The 26,770-nt window shown below is 48.5% G+C and overlaps 1 protein-coding gene across 9 annotated transcripts in view; it reads right to left on the bottom strand.

Moving 5' to 3' along the window:
• Positions 1-26,770, bottom strand: part of LOC122375535 (neural-cadherin-like) — a 117,827-nt gene that overhangs the window by 27,976 nt on the left and 63,081 nt on the right. For 7 of the 9 annotated variants that reach the window (XM_043355016.1, XM_043355030.1, XM_043355010.1 and 4 more), the window contains 8 exons: positions 22,680-22,852; positions 22,094-22,232; positions 20,243-20,389; positions 19,457-19,648; positions 11,151-11,344; positions 8,280-8,469; positions 7,806-7,988; positions 7,251-7,440 (listed from right to left, as the gene is read on the bottom strand). In XM_043355016.1, the coding sequence (XP_043210951.1) occupies positions 7,251-7,440; positions 7,806-7,988; positions 8,280-8,469; positions 11,151-11,344; positions 19,457-19,648; positions 20,243-20,389; positions 22,094-22,232; positions 22,680-22,852 (1,408 nt within the window). Of the gene's footprint in view, positions 1-7,250; positions 7,441-7,805; positions 7,989-8,279; positions 8,470-10,781; positions 10,973-11,150; positions 11,345-19,456; positions 19,649-20,242; positions 20,390-22,093; positions 22,233-22,679; positions 22,853-26,770 lie in introns of all 9 variants that reach the window. The other 2 variants (XM_043355023.1, XM_043355001.1) reach the window with 1 other exon arrangement.

Genomic DNA, 26,770 nt, shown 5'->3' with positions numbered 1-26,770 from the left:
CTTTGGTCTCCGATTTCTCGCAAACGGGTTCGAATTTCGGAAAACCGACTTCAGTCTGGGACATAGGTGGCTCAGCTCTAGTGAAAACCGTTTTGTGGAAAAAAGGTGGCAGTCTACCTTTAAGGCCGGAACACAGCTTTTAAGCTCGCAAATCGCGTCTCGCTTATCCCATTGCAATACATGGCATATTTTCAGCTCCCAACACGCAGGTCGTCTCGCTTTTACGCCGCGAAATCACGCCGGATCCCGCTCGGAAAACGCGAGCAAATCGCGAGCGAAACGCAAGCAAAATCAGACCGACGCGATTTGCAAGCTGAAAAGTTGAATCTGTTTCAACTTTTCAGCTTCTCTGCTCGCGAAATGCAAGCGTAATAGCGTCAGTAACCATGGAAACCAAATAAAGCACCTTGGCTTACGGCAATTTTAACTAAATACCGGCGTGGTCTCCTGCTTTCAACACATCGGTATTCATTTGATTCACAATTTTATACGTAAAATGTATTAAATTGTTCAGTTTTTATGTTTCGATGTTTAAAGAAATCTTACCACGTATCTTGTACTGCGGTCAACATAAAATGAGGAATCCGTGGATTTTTTTTTTCAAAAACCTCCCTTCGTAATTTTCTTCAAAATCAGTAAAACATAAATTTGATTAGAAAATGGTAACTTTTACTTCCGTTCGAAAAATTATATGCCTGGCATGTAAATTTCGGGCTGTAGACAATTTTTGACATTGTGGTCCAATTGCTTAGATGTTCAGCGTTTTCAAGAGTAATTTCATCTATTTCCGTAAAACCACAACGACTTTGTAGACAAAACTTTTCAGAATGGCAATGCGGGGTAATTTTGCCGGTGCTAGTGGAACAGCTTTGACGGTGCTCTCAGGATCGCTATGCTGGAACGGCCGACTTGATAAGCAGTAGCGGCGAAACACCTTCAATTAAGTGGGGCACTGCCCATTCTTTCCATGCAACACCCATAGGGCTTATGTTAAAATGGCAAAATCAAGGGGGGCCGGTGCCCCCCCCCCTCCGTTCCCGGTTCCGCCACCTATGTGATGATAAGGTCGTCGTACCGAGCTGGTTGGGTTTATAGCCGTTGGCGGTGGCATTGCGGCACAGTCTGTCTCCTAGGCGCTTATCAAGACACAGCTCAAAGCAGCACGACGAAGTTGCTAGGGATCTGCTCAAACCAAACTGATAGTCACATCTCCAGCTAGTAAACACTATTAACAACTCGTTTGCAGACATCGGAGGCCTATGAGATGTGAGGATTTGAGACTGAGCTGAGTAGTTTCTTTGATTGCTAAGAATTTTTTAATTGAAATTAGTCGATTATTTCCTTACTAGAATAAACAGTTAACGTTTTTCTCAACACAAATAAAATGCAAATGTTTGATTTAGCAGTGTATGCTAAGGAAGCGCATTTTCAGTTGTGCAGGAAAATGCTGAAATAAGACCTGAGTCAAAATCATTCGAAGATAAGTGAAAGTCCGACATCGAGTCAGCCTAAAAATGCGTAAAGGACACATGTCATTGATGGCGCTGAAGCTGACTTGCCCGTAACATAAAATCCAGGCCTCAAATTAACACCGGCCAAATTGCTCTACCCCACCGGCCAAATAACCCAGCTAGCGGGGCAATTTAGCCGCTTTGCAGACCTTTGCTAGAACGACAAAATTCAAGCATAAGTAGTTGCTCTATCATTTTCAGCTTGCTGTTTAAGAAAGTAAAATGAATGCTACACCTGCCAGCCTTGAGAGAGTGCAGAAGTATGTCGCCAATTTCGAGCTACAGCGGGGGCGCGGGTTAAACAGGGGCGCGGGTTAAACAAGACTGCAATGTCATGTTAACCCTCGCCCGCACATGGGGGGTGGGGGAGGAGGAGGTTGCCATCCTCCCCCCCCCCCTCAGGTAGTTTTTCTGCTCTGCACTCAACATTTTTAGAGCTAGAAGCCTGGTTTCGTATAGCTGCTCCTCTATCCTTTCTTGATGTCCACTGAAAATTTTTCAGTTTCTGTGGTTTTTGGTTTCGGAGACATGACCTTGTTCTTCAGGTCATGTCATGACCCAAATGACAAATACCTAATATCTTGCGTTGGCTATGGGTCTTGTCAGCTTTTGATACATTGATTCCTAGGGAGTTTGCAAACTCCCTGACCCATCAGTGAGTTTGCAAACTCACTAGGGAGTTTACAAATTCACTAGGGAGTTTGCAAACTCACTGACCGGTCAGGGAGTTTGAGAAATTCCAGAGCGATTGGGCCAAATAAAATCAAGTGTGTAAGATGAGGGCGGCATACGTGCCGTCCGTGATGTTAAAACAAAGGCGGCTAGTTGTAGGGCCTCGCACGCTGACGAAAAGCTTATAGATCAATGCACACCATAAATACCTTTTTATCTTAAACTGCTCAGTGATCTACCCATGCATGTACCGCCGCTTTATTTAGTCATACATGCATTTAGTTCACGTCCAAATTAGATCCGTTCCACTCAAGTGTGGCTATTCCAGAGTCAGGCTCAATATATCAAAGGCAGAAACAGCTCACTGTTGGTCACTTATGCTAAAGTACAGGCACACGCACCAATTCACGCCCATTCCCAATCCGCCATAGACGTGTCATCGAGAGCCGGCGCTGCTGGCAGCCAGCCCAGCTGCGACTGGCGCACGCTGCCTGTTTGTTTTTGTTTTGTTGGGTTAAGCCCTTTCGGTCTGACAAGACCATTTCAGAGCCGGACGAATGATAGGAATTAGGGGGAGACATTGGTCTGGGCAGACACCCTACAGAGTCGCCGGGGCTGAGCCCGTCCGAATGGACAAGCCGACCAGTCCCCCAAGCACTCTCTGCACTCGGCTACGAGGTGCGCTCCCTCGGGAGTAGCGGTGCCGCTCCAAGGGTATCTCAGTCCCCGCATGAGATAAAGGTGCCTGTCCAGCCCGGAGTGGGAGTTTCGGTGTGGAGGAGGATTTCAGTATCTTCAGGCTGCAGATTCCTGAGGATGGAAACGACGGAACGGAGGAGCACGCTGCTCCGAACCTCCCCTCTACATAGCCGCGAGTAGCATTTTTTTCCGGTAAAACAATTCAGGATCTGTAAGCTTTTTGTCAGCGTGCGACGGTTATATCCCGCGCCCCGCTAGGCTATTCAGCCATACGCGCCCTGCTGGGGGGGGGGGGGGGGCAGATTCCTGTCTAACTTCCAAACCGATGGTCGTAGAAAGACGGGGAAAACGGCAATCGAAAGCTCTCAACAAGGCGGATCTTAAGAGCCCAATTTTTTTGCTTAAGGTCAGAGGTCAGGTCAAGGTCAGGTCAAGGGTACAAAATGCAAGTTTCTACAGTATCGGCTTTGCACCGTAGTTGCCGAAGAATGGACTGAGACTGATTGCCCAAAACGTGTTCTTAGATTACCAAGGCAACATTCGTTGCATACAATGTCACTCAAAGGTCAAGGTCAAGGTCAGGTCAGGTCAGGTCACCAAAAACAAAATATAGAAAAGGGCATGTGTGACACATGTTTTATGGGTCATTTTACTCATAGAATTCAATAGGCACACTCAATAAGTGATATAGACCACCTCTGGATGAATTTCAGGTCGAGGTCAGGTCAAGGTCAGGTCAAGTGAGGTCAAATTTTGAAGTTGGATGTTAAGGCCTAAAAAGGTGTCTATCTGATGTAGTTTTTCACGGCGAATCGAATGGTGCTATTTTTGTTTCCGTACGAGGTCAAGAACTTCAAAAAAAATCATTTTTCACAAATTTTGTGTTTCGTGACGTCATAAAATTTTGAATAACTCACATTTTTGAATTGATTCTTCTAAAAAATGGTATGTAGGTGCACATAGACCACTTCTCTGACATATATTCCGTTTTTTTCGATACACTCAAAATTTTGGGTTTTATAATTATTTTCCCAAAAAAGTCAGTTTTTGGAAAAAAATAGGCCAAAATCCAAAATTTTCACGTCCGCCGAGATAGCCATTTGATAGACAAAGTAGAATCACGTATAACCTTTTTTTGTTACGTCTTCATTCCTTGAAAAATGAAGATGTTAGCGGCGTTTGAAATTTTGCCGTTTTTTAGGCAAAAATGGCGAACATGACGTCACTAAAACGTCAATTTCTCAAAAATTTCCAACGGATTTCGCTCAAATTTTCAGGGAACGTGTCAAATTGATGTATGCTAACTGCTAAGGTACTGATATGAAAGTTTGACGTCGCTGGCGTAACGCGTTTAGAAGTTATTGGCGAAAAACGGGAGGGGGCAGATTCTGCCCCCCCCCCGCGGGGCGCGGGATATAGGCCGTACCACTAGTCACCTTTGTTTTAACATCACGGACGGCACGTATGCCATCCTCATCTTACACACTTGATTTTATGGCCCAATCGCTCTGGAATTTCTCAAACTCCCTGACCGGTCAGTGAGTTTGCAAACTCCCTTGTGAATTTGCAGACTCCCTAGTGAGTTTGCAAATTCACTGATGGGTCAGGGAGTTTGCAAACTCCCTAGGGAGTTTGCAAACTCACGGATTTCTCAAACTCCCTGTAACATACACACATACACTCACAGACATGCAAACACATATCATTGACCTTGACCTAACTTGACCTGAAATGACCTCAGCAGCAAAAACCTGGTCGGATAGTGTGACAAAGAGGTTCTAGCTGGCTTAGCACCACAAAACGGCATCGTCATCGGTACCTATATGATGAGCAGCGCACTTGATATCCAACGGTGACCCAAAACAGCAACATTTTTTTAGTTTGTCCTGACTTGGAAGGTCAATGACTGACCTGATAAGGTAAAACTGGGTATAATTGACTTTGTTTCTTCCCAAAGAATCTTTTTGGTCTCTACCGCGAAGTTTTATCTCCAACAGGAACGAAATGGCGCGGGAGGATGGCACCCCCCCCCCCCCCCATGTGCGTTCTAGGATGGGAAAATGGCATGTGCGGGCGAGGGTTAAGTATATCCTGTGACAGTGGCGGATCCAGGGGAGGGCAAATAGGGCATTTGCCCCTCACAAACGGCAAAATTTTAACATTACGCCTATAGACAGTGCATGGAAAGAAACGTTAACTGTTTGCCGCTCCCAAAACTCTGAGCTGGATCCGCCAGTGTCCTGTGATTTGCATAACGCAAAAGGAGAGACATGTAGTTTACTTACGGATGGTAATCGTTGGATTATTAGATTGAATGAATTGCTAGATTCGATTGAACGATAACAGTTTTTAGATTTGCAAGAGCGGTGATGTATTCGTTTGAAAAACTTCTGAACAACCGATTGTGACCATGATACGTGGCAAACAAATACTGACTAAAATACTAAAATTGACTGAACAAATTATAGTTAAAGGAAATAGTTCACTTTCCTGAAATTAGTATTTTGCTATGGATTTATGTTTTTTATGCTCAAAATGATCAGAAAATAAAACAAAACGTTTTTGTAAAAAGGATTATTTTCTATATTTTAGTATAAGAAGAACTATATTCTATGCAAAATAATGTTTGACGCGGAAGCTTATTACGCGTTGACCAATCATATTGCGTAGGACAAACCTATCGGCTGTAAGCAGCATTCTGATTGGCTGACGATGACGTGACTGCATTCCTCAGCAAGGCACGCATTCCTCTGCAAGGCACTCTTTTCGGAACGAAAAATGGAATATCTTCGTCTAGGGTGATCGTTGGGCCGTAAAAGCTTCTGATTTGTGCTAGTCTCAGCGCAAGCAACAAAACTGCTATTCCAGTTCCAAACCCCATGTTAAAAGTGAACTATTTCCTTATAAGTTCCAATGTGGCATGATGAACTACCTGTGTGGCATGGCATCAACTGTTTTTAAGGAATTTCCTACAAAAGAAAGTAACATTTAACCTGTGCTGATTTTAATCAATGATCGAGGAGAACGTCATTTAAAATACCAAAGCTAAAAAAATTTAATCGAAAGAACGCCGCATAAAATTTTATCATGAAACAGACGCATGGATATGCTAAGATGTCACGTGCAAAGGTCAAGTGTAATCAATAATCAACGCGTTTCAGCCGCGAGTTGGGAGCGCAAAGCGTTTTCCAAGCGGGACGCGTTTTCGACGCGAGTTGTGAGCTGAATTGCAAGTGAAAACACAGCGAACGAAGCGATTTCCGCGCTTGACGCGAGTTCGACGCGATTTGCAAGCGTGTGCTGTGTTCCGGCCTTTAACGGATGCAGACTGAAGAAACCACTGCCAATAGCGCTCAGTCATATTTTGTTTAAAGAGAAAACTAGCAAAATCAGTCATCAAATTGGAAAGAGCGTGTGCTAAACGGAAATCAAGATAGCAAGGTCAATCGACATGTTTATACAGTTCCTCCCAAATCAAATTCCAAATAATAATCTATACACCAGTATAGCGCCTTTTGGGGCGACTAACGGAGCGAGCGAGAGGGTGAGCCTTGCACGTGCGAAATTTTGAGGGGGTACCTCCAACTGACTTGTGCACGGCACCTTACTAACCGGTCTCTAGCGATGTGCCAAATTTGGGCACAATCGGCCCAGCCGTTCTCGAGATCTGGAAGCGGCACCCTGCACGTGCGCACGTGCAAAATGGGTCCCAACTGACTTGTGCACGGCACCCTACTAACTGGTCCCTAGCCGTGTACCAAATTTGAGCGCCATCGGTCCAGCCGTTCTCGAGATCTGGAAACGACCCCTGCACGTGCGCACGTGCAGCAGCACCCCAACTCTGGCACATGGATATGCAGTGCCTAGTGGGTGTCTACCTACATGCCAACTTTCAGCGCAATCGGCCCAGTAGTTACCGAGATATTGCAACAATTACAAAACTGACACCTCTTCGTTTTGCACGTGGCACGTGCATAAGGGGTCACCCACATGCATCGGGAATATTCCAATACTTGGTAGAAGGAATGAAGCTACCCTACAAAAATTACCGCGTGTAAATCGGTCAAGTGGTTGCTGAGATATAAGCCTCGCAAAAGCGTCCGCACGGCCGGCCGGCCGCTCATACTCAGAAATTTCCGTTAATCTAAGGAAAGACTACGCTCGCTTCGCTCGCTCCGTAACCACAAATTCCATGTTATTGTTAGGAACGCCTATCCAACGTAACCGTTAATTCGGCCTTCCACGTCTCGCCACTTTCCTCTCCACTTCTCTCTCCACACCATCATACCCGTGTTGGGCTGTCCATCCGAGTGTGTGCGCCCCCCTCCCTCTCTCCATACTCCCTGTCCTCCCTCCCCTCTCTCGTACCCGTGTTGGGCTGTCCATCCGAGTGTGTTCGCGACGAGGGGGCGCCATCCCGCGCCGCCACCTCCAGCGCGTACGCCTGCTTGTACTCGCGATCAAACGTCTTCTTGGTGAATATCTCGCCCGTGTGCTCGTTGATCTCGAAAAAGTCCTTGCCCTCGTTGCGGGGTGAGTCGATGATGGAGTAGTAGACCTGGCGGAGATATGGGGCGGCACGGGTCACGCCAGGTGTACGGGAGCCACGGGATATACAGCAACATGAACATTCTAGTTAGTAATTAAGGCTGTGATGACAGATGGCTGGAAGAAGTCACTGGAAAAAAAAAATCAAATACATTTTCTTCGTTATCATAAAGGTGTAATTTGTAGGACAGCAGCTGCAGCATATCTGTCCTCACTGGTTTACACCTGTACTTCTTACTTATTTGGTCACAGAATCTCTTTCCACCTAGCTTCCCATCCACGCATTTTAACCCCCCCCCCCCCCCGGAAATTCTACCTTCAAGCACCTCCAGCCCGCACCTCCCGCCTCTCCCATCTTACCCCCTGAATACTGACCTGTTTGTTGGGGAAGGTGCCGTCCTTGTCGATGGCGTTCACCTGCGTGACCTTGGTGCCGGGCGGCTCGCCCTCCAGCACCGTCTCCTGCTCCCGCTCCGTGAACAGTGGGATCTCGTCGTTAACGTCGTCCAGCACGATGTAGATGGTCGCCTCAGAGGCCAACTGCTGAGCGCCGTTATTCTGAGAAGGATCGGGGTAGAGTTAGAGTGGGGTGGAACGGTTATGGCTCAGCTGGAAACGGCCGGATCAGTGGGGACTATCGGTAAAGAGATGATAGTAAGTGACGAAATTCGATTAAGTTTTACGGGTTAAGAGCAAGATTCACAAAAATCGTAAGACTGGAGCATTACTCATACCACACGTCCAACTAGAAACAACCACACCAAATAACCAACAACAGCCCATACTCAGTCAATCACATTTCCACACTGGCCCGTGTCCCACCCCCACCCGGCCACAAACTCAGCTCACCTCGACCCGAATGGTGAGGTTGTACTCCTTGATGTCCTCGTAGTCGAGCGGCTGGTTGACCTGGATGTCGGCCCACGTCTCGCCGTTCTTGCTGCGCTCTTGCAGGTAGAACGTGTCGTGTTTGTTGGTCTGCGGGGTGCTTCCCCGGATCAGAGAGTAGAACACGGTCGGGTTGCCCTCGATCCCAGAGCTGTGGGGAGGGGAGGACGAGTGTTAGGAGGTAGCTAAAATGCGTTCAAATGAGGGTGAACGTCAAGGCCAAACAAACTGAATCGATGGAGCTGTGTTCGCTGAAACAAAAATCCTACGATGTACTCTTGTTCGGCAACCAATGAACAGTCATTTGAAGACCATCGGTCTTGTTTGATACCACACTGTTCCGTAATGTGAGGGAAATCAAACATTTATAGACCAAGACGATGCAATTAAATATAATTTGAATTGAAACAAATTCATACTTGAGCAAATCAAAGTTTTTGACTAGCATATCAAATGGATCACATTAACAATGAGCCATGCCACGACACGTCATCAAATTGCGCTGTCACTTTATCAGTGATCAGGCCAAAAACCGAGCACAACATCCAAACACGCATCCACATTCATACATTCGTTGTTGTGTGCATGCCCACAATGCTGGGTAGTGGGTACGCCTCGATGAACAGTCAGGCAGCGTGCTTGTCGCGGGTCGCGGGGAAAATAACACCCATGTACAGGGTGTCCCAGAAGTCTTGAAGCTTTTTTATTTTTGTCGTGTGACCTTGCTATGCCACCGATTAAGGCAAATGACGCCTCAAACGAAAGAGAATGAACTGAAATTTTGTATTTTCATGCGTAGAGCACCACTTTAGTCAGGTGGCCCCCGTTGTGAGTCGCACAAGATTGAGCACGAGAGATCACGTTCTTCGCTGCCGCCAAGATCTCCCGGTTTGCGAAACACCGGTGTCGCCATGCCCGTTTCTGGTCAGCTTCAGAGCCTTATTTCATGAAGCGAGCCAGCCGCCAGGAAACAGAGTATTGGATCTCCCAGAAAACATTAGCAACATAATGATTTACTGATCAGAAAGTCTCCTGACATGTTTGCACGCATCCATTACGGAAATAAGGCTCAGCTGCTTGAGCACGCTAAGCAACAGCCCGTTGTCATCCTTTGATTCGTCGCATTATTATGGGTCGAAAACAAATATCAACCCGTCGGAAATATATGTCGCTAATATTATGTCCCTCGCTTCAGGGAATAAAACTCTGAAGCTGACAAGAAACGGGCATGGCAACACCGGTGTTTCGCAAACCGGGAGATCTTGGCCGCAGCGAAGAACGTGATCTCTCGTGCTCAATCTTGTGCGACTCCCAACGGGGACCACCTGACTAAAGTGGTGCTCTACGCATGAAAATACAAAATTTCAGTTCTTTCTCTTTCGTTTGAGGCATGATTCGCCTTAATCGGTGGCATAGCAAGGTCACACGACAAAAATAAAAAAGCTTCAAGACTTCTGGGACACCCTGTAGATTATCTTCAGTGGCCGTCACTTAAATAGTATGATCCGCCCCTGAGCTAGCCGAACACAACAATCATGCACCCTGTTTTGAAAAACCACTGCTCCTGCATAATAGGAAATCAGCCTGTTGGAGCTTAGTGGTAATATTTAAAAAAAAAATATTGAGATATTCGGCAACGACCCTAAATGAATGGATGACCTGTGATTTGAATTCCACTCGTAAAAGTCCAAACTAATGATTTTCGGGACGAAAAATGTAAGATAAATACCGACCCCGAGCGTGGCTTTGCTGTGCTTAAAACAAGCCCTGTACTGTATCCCTGGAGAAGTGCATTGTGTGAACAGAAAACAAATGATAATTATGCGAAAACTATCCACAGAAAAAAAAACTTAAAGCATCACAAAACACTCCTCATTGTGATGCCCACCAAAGGATTAATCAAGCACCGAAACATCCATTTAGCATGACGGTGGCGTTACCGCGTCATGGAACGACGTGTGACCAAAAACTAACAACATTTCCGAAACACAAACTCAAACAGATGCATCGTGATTACCCCGATGGCAAGCATGAACATTTACGCCATGTTTCTAACACGAACATTCAACATGACATGCTCCTATCTTATGCATGAATGAAAGCTATGACTTATCCAGGGTATATTGAATATAGACTTATCACTTAACGAACATGGTAACTAAACTGTAACAAACAAAAATGAGTCACGGGTGGCCGAAGCACCAGCGCTTCCTATTTCCTGACCTCCAAAAGTGAATTCTATCACATTAAGCATATCCAATCAGCCATGCAACCAATGCACGATAAAATCGAAAACCCATGTATAAAAGTGTGTAACCCCGCAGTCTATAACCGAGCACCCTGTGCCTCAGCTGGTTTGAGGTGCACGCTGAGCATGCACGTTGTGCAGGTGGGACGGCCGGGGCGGCGGCGCGTGTCATGCGGCGTCCGGCCGCCCCGCGCCCCGCGCGCTGCGCTGCCGACCTGGCCTTGGCCTGAATGACACTGGATCCGACGGCCATGTTCTCGGGCACGTAGATGGGTCCGTAGACGATCTGGCCCCAGACGGGCGGGTTGCTGCCGCGGTCCACCACGTCGATCTGCACGTCCACCGAGCGCGACAGCGGCGGGTAGCCGCGGTCCTCGGCCGTGGCTCGCAGTCGGTACGTCGCCCGCTGTCCGCCGCACCAGCAGCAGCAGACAAACAGACACACACAGAAACACAAGCCCAGCGTTAGTTTCCAGCGGCCAACGCGGGCGGTTAGTCCCGCGACGGTAGCGCCACGGGGCGGCGGCAGCTGCAACTGTTAGTTCCCTGCGGCGCCTATAGATGACGCCAGCGTCGGGTCTCACCTGGCGCGCATCGTATACACGCGCTGTCCCACGGCGACGTTCTCTGGGACGTGCACGGGTCCGTACACACTCTGGCTCCAGATGGGCGGGTTCGAGTCGCGGTTGATGACGTCCAGCACGATATCGGCCTCCGAGGAGAGCCGCTCGGGCCGACCGAGGTCTGTGGCGGTCACACGCAGCCTGTACTGCGGCAGCTGGCGGGCGGCCGGCGGCACCACCGGCTCCGTCAGCCACGGACAGCGCACAGACGACAACGGCCCCGACACAGACACACACACAAACAGGCACACAGACGGCGAGACATGCGCAGACACGGGCACGGGCAGCGGCGGCGGACAGGGTGAGCCGCGGTGGGACAGGGAGCGGGCAGAAACGGTGGGAGGGAGGGGATACAGTGGGTAGATCTAGGCGAGTGATTTTCTGAAAAAGAAAAGCATTTAATGCGGAGAGCCAAGGCCAGATATCAAATAATTTTGAGCAAATCTAACGTTATTTGGAACTTGTGCCACGCGCACAAAAGCCTCGAAATTACTATGCCTTCATGTAATTTCTAGCCAAATGAAAATTCGATGTAGCAAATTTCGCCACCAAACAAATGCTGAGAAACGTTTCAGCAACTGATTTTATGGGGTGTTACAATTTCATCCGGCACATCTTCCTTGATGGCTTCTCCTTCAAGCGACTTTAAATCGAATGGAATTTAGGAGTAAATGAGGAACATTGCAGACGGGATTGGTTCGGAATAGCAAGCAGGGTGTGGATGCAGCGAAAATTCCATTTATACACTTAAAAAAACAGTGCAACATTCAGTCATTCACTGGAGCGAACATCGAACATTGATCAGTCTGGACTGGGAAGTAGGAATGATTGCGGGATGTGATTAAGCCGCGGTGAAGTACAATGTCGCTTTGAATAATAAGGATGTGAAATCAGCTATGCATTTGGACATGTATCAAAATAAAATTTAATCGATTTATCAAAGGCAATTTTAAGTGATTCAGTTGCACAGAAGCCCTCTTTGCTTCATGTCAATTGCGACATTCTTTGTAGAAATTGATGTCTTGTTACGTTGAGTCGACGTAAAGAAGAAAGTCAACTACAAGGTTACCACTGAGTGCCGGCTAATTTTCTCATTATGGTCGATATTACTGAAATAATAAATCCCGTGAATAGTCATAAAAGCATAGCCGGTGTTCCGTAAATAGCTGGTCTATTATTTTTCTAACGACCAGCCAACACAGCTCAAGAGAATTCGTATAGCTGAAGCATCAAGAAACTAGTAAATAGGATAGGAAGAAAGGATAAATCAAGTGTAGAACACAAGCAAAACAGAGAGAAACAGGCTACACTAACAAAAACTGAACTACAGACTATCTTCCCACGACATAAACCCCACTATCAAGAACAGACTAGAGAGTCGCACTAGTTTTAGTCCCACTTTAACAGTCACAGTGCCTACATGTACAAAGGATCACAGAGCAGGCAAAGGCATGCGGGGTGCAAGGACCATGCAAAGCAGTGCATCATGCGCATTCATTTCGAGCAAAGCCAGATGAACACAGGACACGACGTCGAGTGAAACCAGCGCTGAATGTCTAGTTCCGAGCTTGGGGAGCCGACTTAGCCGGCTGCAATTGCATCAACTCCAACCGTCACCGTCGCAATCATCGCAGGCGCCAACATCTACGTCGACTGTTCAGTTATCTGTCTAGCTACTAAGCTGTTGGTCTTTGGCCTCAGCACGCGCGCTCAACGTTTGAGGCGACTTAGAAAACATGGCTGCTTCAAGACTACGCTTCTACATAACGGTTTCTCCAAGACTCTACACTTAATCTGTCCACTCTGCAAGATGGCTTCTGTATACTGGGCCCAGTTTCACCAAGTGCGGTAAACTCAATTTGGGGTAAAATACCAAACTACCCCACTCCATAACTACAAAAATACTACCCCGAAATTAGTTAAACTAACTTGGTGAGGTTGGGCACTTGGCCCAATCTCACCAAGTTATGTAAACTTAATTTCGGGACAGTATTTTTGTAGTTACGGAGTGGGGTAGTTTGTTATTTTACCCCAAATTGAGTTTACCGCACTTGGTGAGATTGGGCCCTGGTGTGGCGTGCAATAACTAGAAGAGTAGTGACGTTGAGGGCTAAGTAAGGTGCCTAGAGCCCAGTGCAGAGCTGGTTTCAGCTGACTGAAAAGCCACCACTCACGCATCCCTGTAGACATCGGCCGAGCCATCCATCAACCAGGCGGAAACATTAACCAACCAACCATCGACGATCGCAGCAAAAGAAACAAGTTACCGTATTAATCAGATGCTTCTAACTTAACCCTCGCCCGTATAGGGGGGGGGGTCGAACGGACCCCCCCCATGCTTTTTCGCGAATAACTCGCGTAAAAAGCGGCCGATCGCGACGAAACTTTCAGTACCCTCGCGTTAATCAATTTTACACCTACCCTGAAAATTTCATGACCCTGACCCCAATGACCTTTGACCTGTGACCTACTTTTCGAGACCATGTTTGGCCGGAATCGCGATTCGACGTATGTCGGCTCGCATTAGCCGCGCGTTTGCAGTCTTTTCGTGGTTTCAAGCGTTCAAACATGTGATATGATGCTGCCCCCATGCATTAGGGTGGGTGTCAAGGTCACCTGAAGGTCAGGTCAGGTCATTGACCTTTGGTGACCTCGGTTCACTTTTTCGAGTTTTACATGTTTCTAGGCCAGTTTTTGGAGCTGAATTCGAATTTAGCAACCTTATGAACATTTACGAAGTAGTTTTGGTGCCTTCGTAACATGTTACGAAGCTGTCAGAGGCGGTTGACACCTACTAGGAATACCCGGCAGGACCCCTACTGGTTGACCTGACCTGACCTGACCCGACCTGGACTAAATGCATAAAGACATCATCTATGATCAAAACTAACATGATATTCGTGATCAGCGCCCCGAAAAACCCCATAGCAGCCACACTTTACGACGTTCTAACAGGTCCCGATTTTCCCGACTTTTAGGTCATTGACCTGACCTGCAAGGTCAACCAATGACCTAGGACCTTAAAATTGGGTATCATCGGCTTCCTCTCGTCACGGGCAACACGCTCGTTTTTTCCGCGAAGCTCTAGCTCGATCAGGGGCGAAACGGCAAGGGGGGGGGTCCAACGGACCCCCCCCCTTATAGGTACGTTCGCGGCTGGAAAAACACCAATACGGGCGAGGGTTAACCCGCGCCCAGCTGGGGGTCCTGGATTTCCACGCCCTGCTGGGGGGGGGGTGTTTGAACACCCCCCCTTGTAACTCGGCTCCTGGGCCACGTAGCGATACGCGGAAGGCGGCGTTCGAAAGAGCGTCAAAAATAATGAGGAAATCACTTTGGTCAATTTTTTGGTCAGGTCAAAGGTCAGGTCACCAGAGGTCATTGAAGGCAAAATTTCGCCGATTTCCAGGTCGAATGTCGAAAATTTCCAAGAAGCCAACGCATACCTCGAGAACCAACAGAGCTACAGCGCCGCGGAAAAGCGCATTCGATAGCCCTATTAAAGCCCTTTCTGAGTAATTCTCTCAGATTTGACCTAACGTCAACGGTTTTGCCTGCAGGGGGCAAAAATTGCAAAAATAGCCGATTTTTTCGGAAACAGTTTTTCTGCAATAACTTTTGACCCAAGCCCTGTACGAGCTTACTTTTACCGGCATTGTGTTCCTCTCGTCAAGACGCATCGAATGAACTATAACTTGACCTTGAAAGGTCAACTTGAAAATTTGACCTCAGGTCAAGGTCATGACCTGACCGGAAAGGGTCATGTTGCATATCAGTAGATCCGTATCGTCGAGCTGAACACATCTAAGGCGTTTTCATCGCTCTAGCATGCCTCTATCAAAAGTTATTTGCGAAAAACTGTTAGATACCATTCGTGACCTAAGATGACCTCAGGGCATAAACAAGGGTCACGGACACCATTTTCATGTTCAGTGTGTCTAAACCACTTGTAATTCGGTGTTTGGGAGTGTTTATAATGTCTTTTGTCCAAAAGAGGCGCATTTCAATTTTCTCCCATTGACTTATAATGGGGAGGTCGCAAAATTGACCTGACCTTAGGTCATCGATATCAAAATTCTGAGATATACATTTTGTACATGCTATTGCTCTTAGCAATCGCTGAAAGTTTCAAAGCGATCGGTCACTCGGTGTAGTTATGACAGACATTGAAACTTTTTATGAGGTGAGGTCACTTCAAGTGACCTGGTGACCTGACCTTGAATGACCTTGGTCTGAAATTTTCACAACATGTGTAGAATTGATGTACGATAAGGTGTACCAAAAACGGCGGCGCTCCGCGCCGCCGTTTTTGAGATATTCGCGAAAAACCACAAGGGGGGGGGGGTGTTCAAACACCCCCCCCCCCCCCCCAGCAGGGCGCGGGTTAAGCCAAATCAGCCTCTAGCCAGCATAACACAGGCATATTATGCGGTTCAGACGAGCGTCTCACAGCGTGAGAGGAACTCGAGGATTGCCAGACAGAGTAACTGACGACGAGCCGCATTGAAGTGCGGGTCACATGCCATGCCACTACTGATTTTAGGACTAAAGTACGTATCGCTAAAGTACGTAGGACAAAAGTACGTATGCAAATGTTCGTACGCAAATATACGTAGGCGATAAAGTTCGTATGCCAAAAGTACGTACGCAAATGTTCGTACGCAAAAGTACGTATGCAAAAGTACGTAGTGCATAAAGTACGTATGTCAAAAGTACGTACGCAAATGTTCGTACGCAAAAGTACGTATGAAAAAGTACGTAGTGCATAAAGTACGTATGCCAAAAGTACGTACGCAAATGTTCGTACGCAAAAGTACGTATGCAAAAGTACGTAGTGTAAAATGTACGTATGCCAAAAGTACGTACGCAAATGTTCGTACGCAAAAGTTCGTATGCAAAAGTACGTAGTGTATAAAGTACGTATGCCAAAAGTACGTACGCATTGCAATTGTTCGTACGCAAAAGTACGTATGCAAAAGTACGTAGTGTATAAAGTACGTATGCCAAAAGTACGTACGCAAATGTTCGTACGCAAAAATTCGTATGCAAAAGTACGTAGTGTAAAAAGTACGTATGCCAAAAGTACGTACGGTTCGTATGCCAAAGTACGTAGTGTATAAAGTACGTATGCTAGAAGTAGGGTATAGTAGTGTAAGTTGAGCCACTTTTTCTTTATTGCTGTTCTGTTGCCATACTACAGGGAACTCATGATAAATTCATACATATACCAAATAATATAGCTTTATCCATTTCGCCCATTTACTCATCGAGAAATTTTGCTTTACCTTGTAGCAAATGCTCATTAAATAAAGAATAAGAAAGGTATTACACATTGATCAACTTAACCCAAGGGTGGGGTACGTACTTAATACCCTACGTACATTTGCTATACGTACTTTTGTCCGTGACGTAGGCACTTTTGTCCACACGTAGGGTAGACCGGGGCAAGTCGCCCCGCCGAGGTAAAACGCCTCACCGATGTTTCTCGGAACTGGCAGGGTTCTGGGGAAAGATCCTCTCTTCTGGTAACCCGGCCGGGCCCGGGGGGTAATTCCAACCACCGCAGCCCGGGAGGGGCGTTTTTCGCCCCCCCCCCCCCTATCTAACTCCGTAAATAAGGGAGCTACGCAAACAAAAGCAATACCAAACAAAAGGTCCTTACGAGACGATTCTAAAGCACCCAAAATTTTTGACCTCAGGTCAATTTCCAAGGTCAGAGGTCAAGGTGAAAGGCAAAAACCGGCACATGTGTAGTGATCTCAAAGTGAGCGCTCTAGAGGACGGCAGGATGCATAAAACCGGCAAAATTGGGTGTCAAACGAAAGAAGAGAATCTGAGAACTCCGAAAATGTGCTCAACATCAAAGGTCAAGGTCAAGGTCATGCTCAAAATTGACCTCAAACTTTGCACTTTTTCGTACATCTTGCGTGTCAACTTCCAAGATGTTTTGAAATGTTTTGAGGCTTATCAGGTCCCTATTTGTGGTTCATCTTACGATACAAGGCTGCTCAAAGGTCAAGGTCACAGAAGAGAGTCCTTGCTAGAGGCTATTTCACTGATTTAAGGTTGTAATAATAAATAAGACAATTATGCCATCCGGAGGCTCTAAATAAAGGCTTAGAGGAAAATAGATGCCAGATTCGTGATCAGCGGGTACGAATCCATCATAAACGACTTTTGATGTGTCAAGGTCAACCAAAGGTCATTCGAGGTCACATGAGGTCAACATAAAACTTGCCCTTTTCCAAACAAAATATATATCGTTCGACGCGGCTTGACAAGGCAAATGCGATGGTACCACTGCCGTAGCTCTAGGACCATTTTTGTCGAAGTTATTTGCGAAAAACTAAAACCACAGCTTGGGGTCGTTGACCTGACCTCTGAGTTCTGACCTCAGGTCACTAAAACTAATTTTGTGTTTTTCTCTAGGTCAAACGCTACACAACCGTGCTCGTAATTTGTCTTTATCTCTAAAACTATTTTTAGCAGCTATTTGAAGTTCGCGTCTGTGACACCGAAGTTTGCCGTGCAGTGGTCTAGAAAAATCGACTTTGTGACGTCATCAATGGGGCTAGGTCCAATTTTTTTCTTCAGAAGATGTCAAATTGATGGGAGAAAAGGTACTGAAAGTTTCGCTTTCCTATCCTATCCCTAAGCGTTCGAGAGCTATCGCAAATATTCGCCAGGGGGGGGGGGGCGAAAAACGCCCCCGGGCCCGCGAGGGTCTAGTGTATGGGGCTTCTTGCCTCAGGCCGTGGGGCGTTTTGCCCTGGGGTTGGGGGAAAATGCCCCATTTGCAGTTGCTTCACAAAGCACTTCCTAGCTGGGAGTCCGAATTTGAAGGGTGGATAAAATGTCCAAAGAACACATTGAGCACAAATTTGGCCTTCCAGGTGATGTGAGACAAAAGTAGGTACCTATGTAGCAAAATAAATTATCTGGGGCGTCTTGCCCAAGGCTACCCTACTTTATACCCTACGTACATTTGCTAAGCGTAGGCTTTCGTACGTGACGTACTTTTGCCCATACGTACTTTATCTACGTACTTCTGCGATACGTACTTTTGTCCGTGACGTACTTTTGTCCATACGTACTTTTTACCCTACGTACATTAGCTATACGTAGTTTTGTCCGTGACGTACTTTTGTCCATACGTACTTTATACCCTACGTACTTCTGCGATACGTACTTTTGTCCCTGACGTACTTTTGTCCATACGTACTTTATACAGTACGTACTTCTGCGATACGTACTTTTGTCCCTGACGTACTTTTGTCCATACGTACTTTATACTGGACGTACTTCTGCGATACGTACTTTTGTCCTTGACGCACTTTTGTCCATAGGTACTTTATATTGTACGTACTTCTGCGATACGTACTTTTGTCCCTGACGTACTTTTGTCCATACGTACTTTATACTGTACGTACTTTTGCGATACGTACTTTAATCCTACGTACTTTTGCTTACGTACTTTTGTCCTACGTACTTTAGCGATACGTACTTTTGTCCGTAACCCGCCACTACTACAAGCAAAACATTCTCACTCCGACGGTAGTAACTGGCCCCGCCACCAGGGCGGCGCCACCTGTACTGGCCCGACGGTCAGAGACGAGACCACAGCCGTCACCGCGGGGGTGGGTAGGTTATTTGGTCAGTGGGGAGGACGGCCTTATCCCAGTGCCGCGGCCAACTAGGGTTCCCGTCCCCGCGTTAATGACCGCACCCGCCCGGAGCACATCCAAACCGGCCCACGACTCAGCGAACAGCGAGCAATTAAACCAGTAAGACCGAACAGCCTGCCATAGCTTGAAGGCTTTGTCAAGTGAGAAAAACGGAGTTATGGGCGCCGGTTTGGAGGGACTCCGTATCATGTTAATGATAACCGTGTGAAGGGTCGCAATAAGCGACAAACCACGTCAACTGCGTATGGTTAGTGGGGCCGACACCACGAGACGATACGCCACAGTCCGCAGCGAATAGCCAATACAAGTGACCGGGAAGGCGCATCAGTAAAACAGCTGCCAGCCGCGATCAGCCCAGCCTGATATCAGCAGTTACACCCTGAGCTCAGCACAGCGATAAAAACACAAAAGATGGAAACCATCACTACCGCTACATACCAGTCCCCATCATAATTATCAGCGCATCCCCTATCTACGGATAAATCATTAACATCCCTCAACACCCCCCAACATCCTTTAGCATATTCAGACATAGCACGACACAACTCTTCCCCCGCCCTCCACGCCGCCGCAGTTACTCACATCGAGTGGTTTCTGCAGTGTGATCCATCCGGAGTCGGGCTGGATGCTGAAGTAGTCCAGGTCGCTGGGGTTCTGCGGTGCCGACAGGTTGTACACGATGACACCGTTGTTGTCCGCATCCTCGTCCGACGCCGACACGCGCAGGATGTTGAAACCCACGTGTGTGTCCTGCTTCACGTTCTCGACGTATTTCTGCCGTGGTGGGGGACATGGTTAGTTTGAGGCTGGCGAATGAGCGTGCTACGTTTTACTGAGAATGAACCATAGATCTAAGACCCATTACACGTGTTTTGTGGAGTAAAACACCGAAGTTCACAACGCCAAACTTCTGACGCCAAACGTCTAACGTCAAAACGCCAAACTTTTAACAGGCAGAACGTTTAGAATACACCGGCTTAGGGCGTGAGCCTCCTCATTAAATCAACGTCCATGTAAAGCCATGGTTTATGATCCCAGGATCAAGCGCCGATCCCAAAATACATACACACGTCGTACGCGCGCCATCAGATTAATGAAGCACATGTGAGGCCATCGCAGACGTTGGAGCAAATCCGGTTGGCAACATCGTACTAACGCTGATTAATTCGACAAAGCGGCTTTTCGTCTGACCAGATGAGGACGTTCCGTAGCAGCATCACATCGTACATTCATAACTTAGCACGTTACCTTAGGGGAAGTTGTACAAATTCTGGAAATTCATGTTCATCAACCACCTCTGCAGATAATACTTTTTACCAATATTGCCTTCCTGTTTTTCGCGGTCTATGAAGGTTTTCCTTCACGCACCTGTCTGTCGAAGAGCGGCGGGTTATCGTTGACATCCAGAATCTCGACGGTGAAGCTGCAGACGCCCTCCAGCGACGGCGAGCCCTTATCCGTCGCCTTCACCGTCACCGAGACGAACTTGCCGTCGTCGCCCTCGCGGTCAAACACCTGACAGGGGTCAGGTCGGTGTCAGCGGGCTCGAGACGGAATTCGTGTTATACCTATGCAGTTAGCTCATGGTCAGGACGTCAAGGTCAGGTGAAGAGTAGTGTCGTAAGCACGGAACAGTTGGTAAGGTCGGAGAAAACTAGTTAGTGTTGGAGATAGCGTAAGGGTTGCCAATAGGTCAATATCAGGTCAGGGTGGGAAAAAGGATTAAATGAAAACATTTACGAATTGCAGTCAGAACAGTGCAATTGCACGCCACCATCTCAGTGCTAGACCGGACATACGACCAGCTGTAATGTGTCGCTGAGGGGTACTAAATCATCGTCCTTTACAAGTCACTCATATCCCGCCCAGTTCAGACGGCAGCACCCGCGGCAACACACCAACTTCCAAGGTCACCCTCCACCCCCTGTAGCCCCCCCCCCCCCCGGGGGCGCGTGTCGCCTCTGCCACGCGCGCCGCCGACGTCCTACTCTGTCCCGGCCGTCTCGGAGCGGCGACAAACACGATATGGGAAGTCGATTGAGCTGCTGATCGAGTTGGCAGTCGCCTTCCCCGGGCGGACGGACGCGGATGATGACATTGTTTCCCCGGGGTCCCAGACTGGAGCCGGGCAGGGGCTCGTGGGTCGGAGAGATGGGGCACATTGAGACTCAACAGAGATTGGGGATGAACATTGGCAGATGGATGAATACCCGATGAATGTTGGCCTAGGACATTTGCAATTATATGCCAATGCAAGCTTGATAAGGTGAGTGCATAAGTTCCAATGAATGCAACATGGACTTTGGAGTAAATATAGGGTCTAAGTTAATCCAGTAACAGACGAACCCAGTCGTATCGACTCGACCTACTCAGCAGCCTCTGGTACCGCCCGTTTTTGCTCCCTCCGTTCGTCCAGCCGGGCCGACGCAGCGCGTGGGCGGCGGCGGGGGCGGGGGCGGGGGCGGGGGCGGACCCAGAAGGCACGCAGTCAAAGTGGTCATCAATACCAGCCGGGCCGGTCGGCGGATCAATCAATAGGCGATCTATCAGGGCGCCCAGCGCTGGCGGAGTGGCGCTCACTGCACGGCAGGACCGCCGCCGCCCCGCCGACACTTGTGGGTGATACTGAGTACACAGTCCAGGAGCACCATATCGGCTATACACACAGATCCAGAGCGTTGGCTATACGCAGCTGGGGGCTCCGCGGCGCGGTCAAACGCACAAACCCTCCCTCTGGGGTGGTATTGTGCATAAGCCGGGGATATTTCAGGGCACGTCGCTGGGCCCCGCTGTCGACGCCGGACGGGTTCGCGGATTTAATCCACTCCGAGTGGGCGGCATCTCGTGTCAGATGATGCAGAAATAGCACCGCGCTCCAACAAATTGTGGAAAATAACAGCCGCGCCTTATTGTGGACCAAATGCGCAGTCGCCACGGTATAGTTTTGTGACTTGGGCGAATTTTCATTCTAGCTCCTTTTATGTTTTCTGGTAAGTCTTAAAAATCCTCCATTACAATATTAATTCCTATACAACTTCAATAAGCCCATGAACACCCAGCCTTCTGATAGCCACTGAGGCCTACCGAAACTCCACAGACATGCATATGAATATTAATTCATACCTAGCTATATTTTCACAGCCTATGAAACTAAAAAACAGCACCATCCCCCACCCCTTCCAAACGCAGACGCACCCCTGCTCTCCGAGCCACCCTCACCTTATTGGTGTATATTTTGCCGGTGTCCTCGTCGACAGTGAACTTGGTTCCCTTCTGGTTGGGTTGCTGCACGATGCTGTACTTGACCTGGCCGTTGATGCCCTTGTCGGCGTCCGTCGCCTTCACCTCCAGAACGAACCTGCGGGGAGGGTCGCGGTCAGGTCAGGTCAAGTCAGGACAGGTCAGGTGAAGTACAAGTTGTAAGGGCAGGTCAGCTCAGGGAAGGTAGGGCAGGGCAGGTGAAAAGGTATTTAGCGAAGTAAGTGAACTTACCTGTGGAAAAAAAACTGATTATCAGCCTCATGCGATTGTTCAAAGATTGCTAATACGATCGCGCCGAGCAGACTGTTTTCGTCACCAGCAGTAACAGGTCAATGTGCTTTTTGAGCTTTCAGAACCTGACTATAGCATTTAACAGACTGACAAACATCGAAAAGCAGTCCGAGTATCTCCCCCTCCCCATCCCCTCCCCTGTCTCACTCTCACCTGCCGTTGGAGGCGGACTCCTCCACTGTGGGGTGGTACTGTCATCTCCTCTAACATCCCTTGCCCACCGCTCTCCCCTGATCCCCTCCCTATCACTCACCTGCCGTTGGAGGCGGACTCCTCCACTGTGGGGTGGTACTTGTCGCAGTCCTTGAACAGCGGCTTATTGTCATTGACGTCCGTGATGAAGACGACCACCACGGCCGTGCTGGTGTGGATGGTCCGGCCGCCGCCGTCACAGCATGAGCCGTCGTCCGTGGCCGTCACGTTCACCTGGGGGACGGTCACAGAGGGGTCAGGTAGAGGTCACAGCGGGTCAGTCAGGAGTCACAGCCGGTCACAGCGTGTCACAGAGGTCACAGGAGGTAACAGTGGGTCAGTAGGAGGTCACGGGGGTCAGTTAGAGATCATAGGGGGTCAGTCAGGGGTCACAGTGGGTCAGTTAGAGGTCACCAGAGGGACAGTTAGAGGTCACAGAGGGTCAGTTGAAAGTTAGGACGGGTCAGAAGTCATAGCGGGTCAGTCAGAGGTCACAGTGGGTTGGCAAAAGGTCACAGCGGACCAGAGGTCACAGCGGGCAAGGTAAGTCAGTTCCTGAGAGCAGAGGTGTTAGCTGTGGAGGCATTACCAATTGCAATCAAATTGCAAAATATAAAACTTGTGGGCAAAATAGCTAGACAGATAGTTCGACATGACCATCAGTCTCAGCATCAAATGCAAAAAAAAGACTTTTACGATATGTCAGTCATTTTGACCCATCTTTACCTTCGTCCACTTTCAAGCACGAATAATGATGGGAGAAAAACGGAACAAACAGAAGAGGGGTAACTGCGATGCCCCTTCGGTCGAAGCCCGCGAGGGGAGGAGATGGGAAGCTGGGCTTTGTCTGCTGTCGCCATCGCCCACCATACGTTGGCTGAGAAAAAAAAACCTGTTTCGACACTTAATAGTTGGGCACAGGAAATGGCCGAATAAACGGCCATTTAGAGGGAGTATGGGAAGGTGAAACAAATAAATATGGCATGCGACAAGATAAAGACAGTATGGGGTGAGAGAATAAAGGAGCAAATGTCAAACGATTCTTCGAGCGGAAGTCCCGAGACTAGACGACACCGATAAGAGGACACTCGAAAAATTAATAAATAAAACCAAGCCAGCCCGAATAAACCAAGGAAATGTCTCTAACGCTTCCTGGCTATCGACCGGCTGTGTCTGGGCGGTCGGATACGGTAATGTGCGGGGTTATGGGAGCGGCGCCCCGGGGGACTGGGAAAGGACCGGGTCGGCGGGGCCGGGTCGGCGGAGAATCATTCATCACGTCTGTCGCCAGCAGCGGCCTCCTGTGGGATATATACGGGATACAGGCGATATGAACGGCCCGGCAGCGGCCGCCGTAAATTGTCACCGGCTGCGGACAGCCACGGAGGGGAGATGGGAAATAAGGGAGATGGGATGGTGGGACGGTGGGACAGTGGGACGAGAGGGCGGTTGGGTGGTAGCCATGGGACGGTGGGGTTGGTGAGAAGATGGGACAGTGGGATGATGGGATGGTGGGGCGGTGGGACGGAAGGGCGGTAGAACGAAACTGCGGCGGGTTATCAAGCCCGTGCTCAGTGCTACCCTCGGCAATGATTTCCTTACACAGGCTCACAAAGTGAAATGTCTTGCACAGATCATTAATGTTACACGATTCTCACGACTGCGTAACAAAAACAGCACATAATTGACCAGCAATCAGCTAAAGTGCTTGCGTTTTGAAATGAGATACAGCGCGGGAGAATCGCCCCACAAGACAGACTATCGTTAAAAATAATACCGCTAGAAGAATGATGGGATATATCTACCCGAGCACTGCTATATTGTGTCATGCCATGAATTAACCAGGACAGGCCTGTACAAAGGAAAGCTTCGTAGTTCGTATTACCTACATCTTCCATAGACTATAGCTGAACAAGATTCTTGCAGACAACCTGAACCAGCAGCTATCCACGGCTCGATCACCATATTAATAACAGCCAAGATAGAACAAGTGGACGGTTGCTACGGCTCCAGAGCTGGAGTAGCCAGCAGTGGACCAGAGAGAGAAAGAGAAAGAGAAAGAGAAAGAGAGAGAGAGAGAGAGAGAGAGAGAGAGAGAGAGAGAGAGAGAGAGAGAGAGAGAGAGAGAGAGAGAGAGAGAGAGAGAGATGTCGGGTGGGAGGGCGAAGGAAGAGCGAGAGAGAGAGAGAGAGAGAGAGAGAGAGAGAGAGAGAGAGAGAGGGGGGGAGGGCAGGCTCATACGGCCTACAACTTGGGTGCGCCAGCATCCCCAGAAATCAGGGCCGCCGGTTAATCGCGCAGCCCCAGACCGGCAGCATGAGTGACACTCTATTTCCGTCAGGGCCCCGCTGTCATCCATTCATGTCATATCAGACATGACATGTGGCGGCCGGCATCGGAGGAAGTCGATTTAACTAGGCGAGAGCTGAGCTATATCCCTAAGAAATCTTGACTTAAACTGGCAGAGAGTTCAGGCCGTTTCCAAGACAGTGTGTGCCAGCAATACGAGCAATATCGAACAACGATGAGTGAAGAAAACGCTACTACGAAACGCAATTTGTGATTATGGGTCTGATCACAATATAATATGAAATATAGGTATGCGTGAGAAATTGACATCAGAAAAAAAGATAAAAGCATCATTTACGAAGAAATTTTAGCTTCAAGTACCTCTAAGGAGGAATGCTAAAAACTATTCGAAATAAGTGAGAATTAAAACATTGCAGCACCTCACCAACTTCAGAACCGCCTATCAATGTCACATCAGAGAGAACACCCTTACTTACAATGTTCTGCCCTGCGTTGCCCACTGTTCCGTCCAACATCCGTAATAACATGGTTTGAAATGACATTGAAAAAAAAACATAACGACTAAAAGACATTGGTTTAAACATAGACCTCTGTATACAGAGGTCTATGGTTTAAGCAATACTGATTTCATCGACAACACAAAAGCCGCAGCTCATAAAAAAACTCCCTATGTGACGCGCAATAAATTTTCGGAAATCACTCAGCCGATTAAATCCCTCTCGTAACGGACACAGTGCATAATTTATTACACACTCTCATCAGTTAGCTGCCCGTTTTGTTCTGTCTCCCCCTCCATTAATCCACTAAGAGTTAGAAATTACTCCGTATCACGCTAGTCTCTCCCCCAGCATAAGGCCCCTGTCTGGGTGCTCGTGGGTCCGGGTAGGAGAGATGAGCGAGGAACGAAGAGAGGAGCGAGGGTCGAGGGACCAGGGCAGAGGAAAGAGGGACTAGGGAGAGGAGGGAGAGACCACTGTCCCCTCTCTGGGAGTTCGGGAGGAAAGGGCAGGTGAGATACGAGCGCGGCACCAGACAGACGGCGACACGCCCAGCCGCCGTCAGCAGTAACCCGGTCTGATTGCCCTTGTGACCGCCAGCTCAGTGCCGGTCCAGGGTCTCTGCACGGAGACAGAGGGAGGAGCCGACCTCATCGGCGGCGGCAGAGCGGAGGGAGATTTCCCCCGGGGTCGGGCCGGCCGCTCTGCTCAGAGTGGTGCGGGCTGGTGTCCGACCAGGTCGGGACATTGTGGCACAGCGAGACGGGAATTGAACTGGGACAGGGCGAGACGAAAGGGCAAAGACAGACAGGTCACTGAATGGCACTCATATGTCAAACGAAATAAAGCCGTTTCAGCTATTTGATGATTTAATGATCTTCCTACGAGGAAGAGAGTCGGGATTGGTCGCAATTTCCATCACATATCCAATGCAAAATGGGGCTAGACGAATGACCAATAAAAATCGTGACCAACCGAGTCCAGAAATGAAAAGCCAACAGAGTGAGTGGTGACTTATTTTGACCAAGTATGTCCCTTCCTCATTTTCATGCGGTGGCCGCTGCTATCAAATTTCGCCAATGACAGCGAAAAAACATCACGATGGGAGATAAGAGATGAAATAGGGCTACTGAAACGCAGAGAGTAGTCTGAACAAAGGCGACTGTCATTGATTGTCACCTATCACCCTCTGCCGTCCAGCAGTCCCCTCCCTCTGCCGTCCCCACCGCTCTCTCTCCCTCTCCCCGGTCCAACCAGATCCCGGCGGGCCTCTCAAACGGTCCTACCCCGTCGGATGGTTCGTCGGCCCGGAGAACGGCAGCGCAAGCGACCACGGCGCTATCCC

Source organism: Amphibalanus amphitrite, unplaced genomic scaffold (assembly GCF_019059575.1).
Source record: "Amphibalanus amphitrite isolate SeventyFive unplaced genomic scaffold, NRLGWU_Aamphi_draft 000041F_arrow, whole genome shotgun sequence".
NCBI classification, from domain to species: domain Eukaryota; kingdom Metazoa; phylum Arthropoda; class Thecostraca; order Balanomorpha; family Balanidae; genus Amphibalanus; species Amphibalanus amphitrite.
This window is presented reverse-complemented; position numbering and strand designations above follow the sequence as displayed.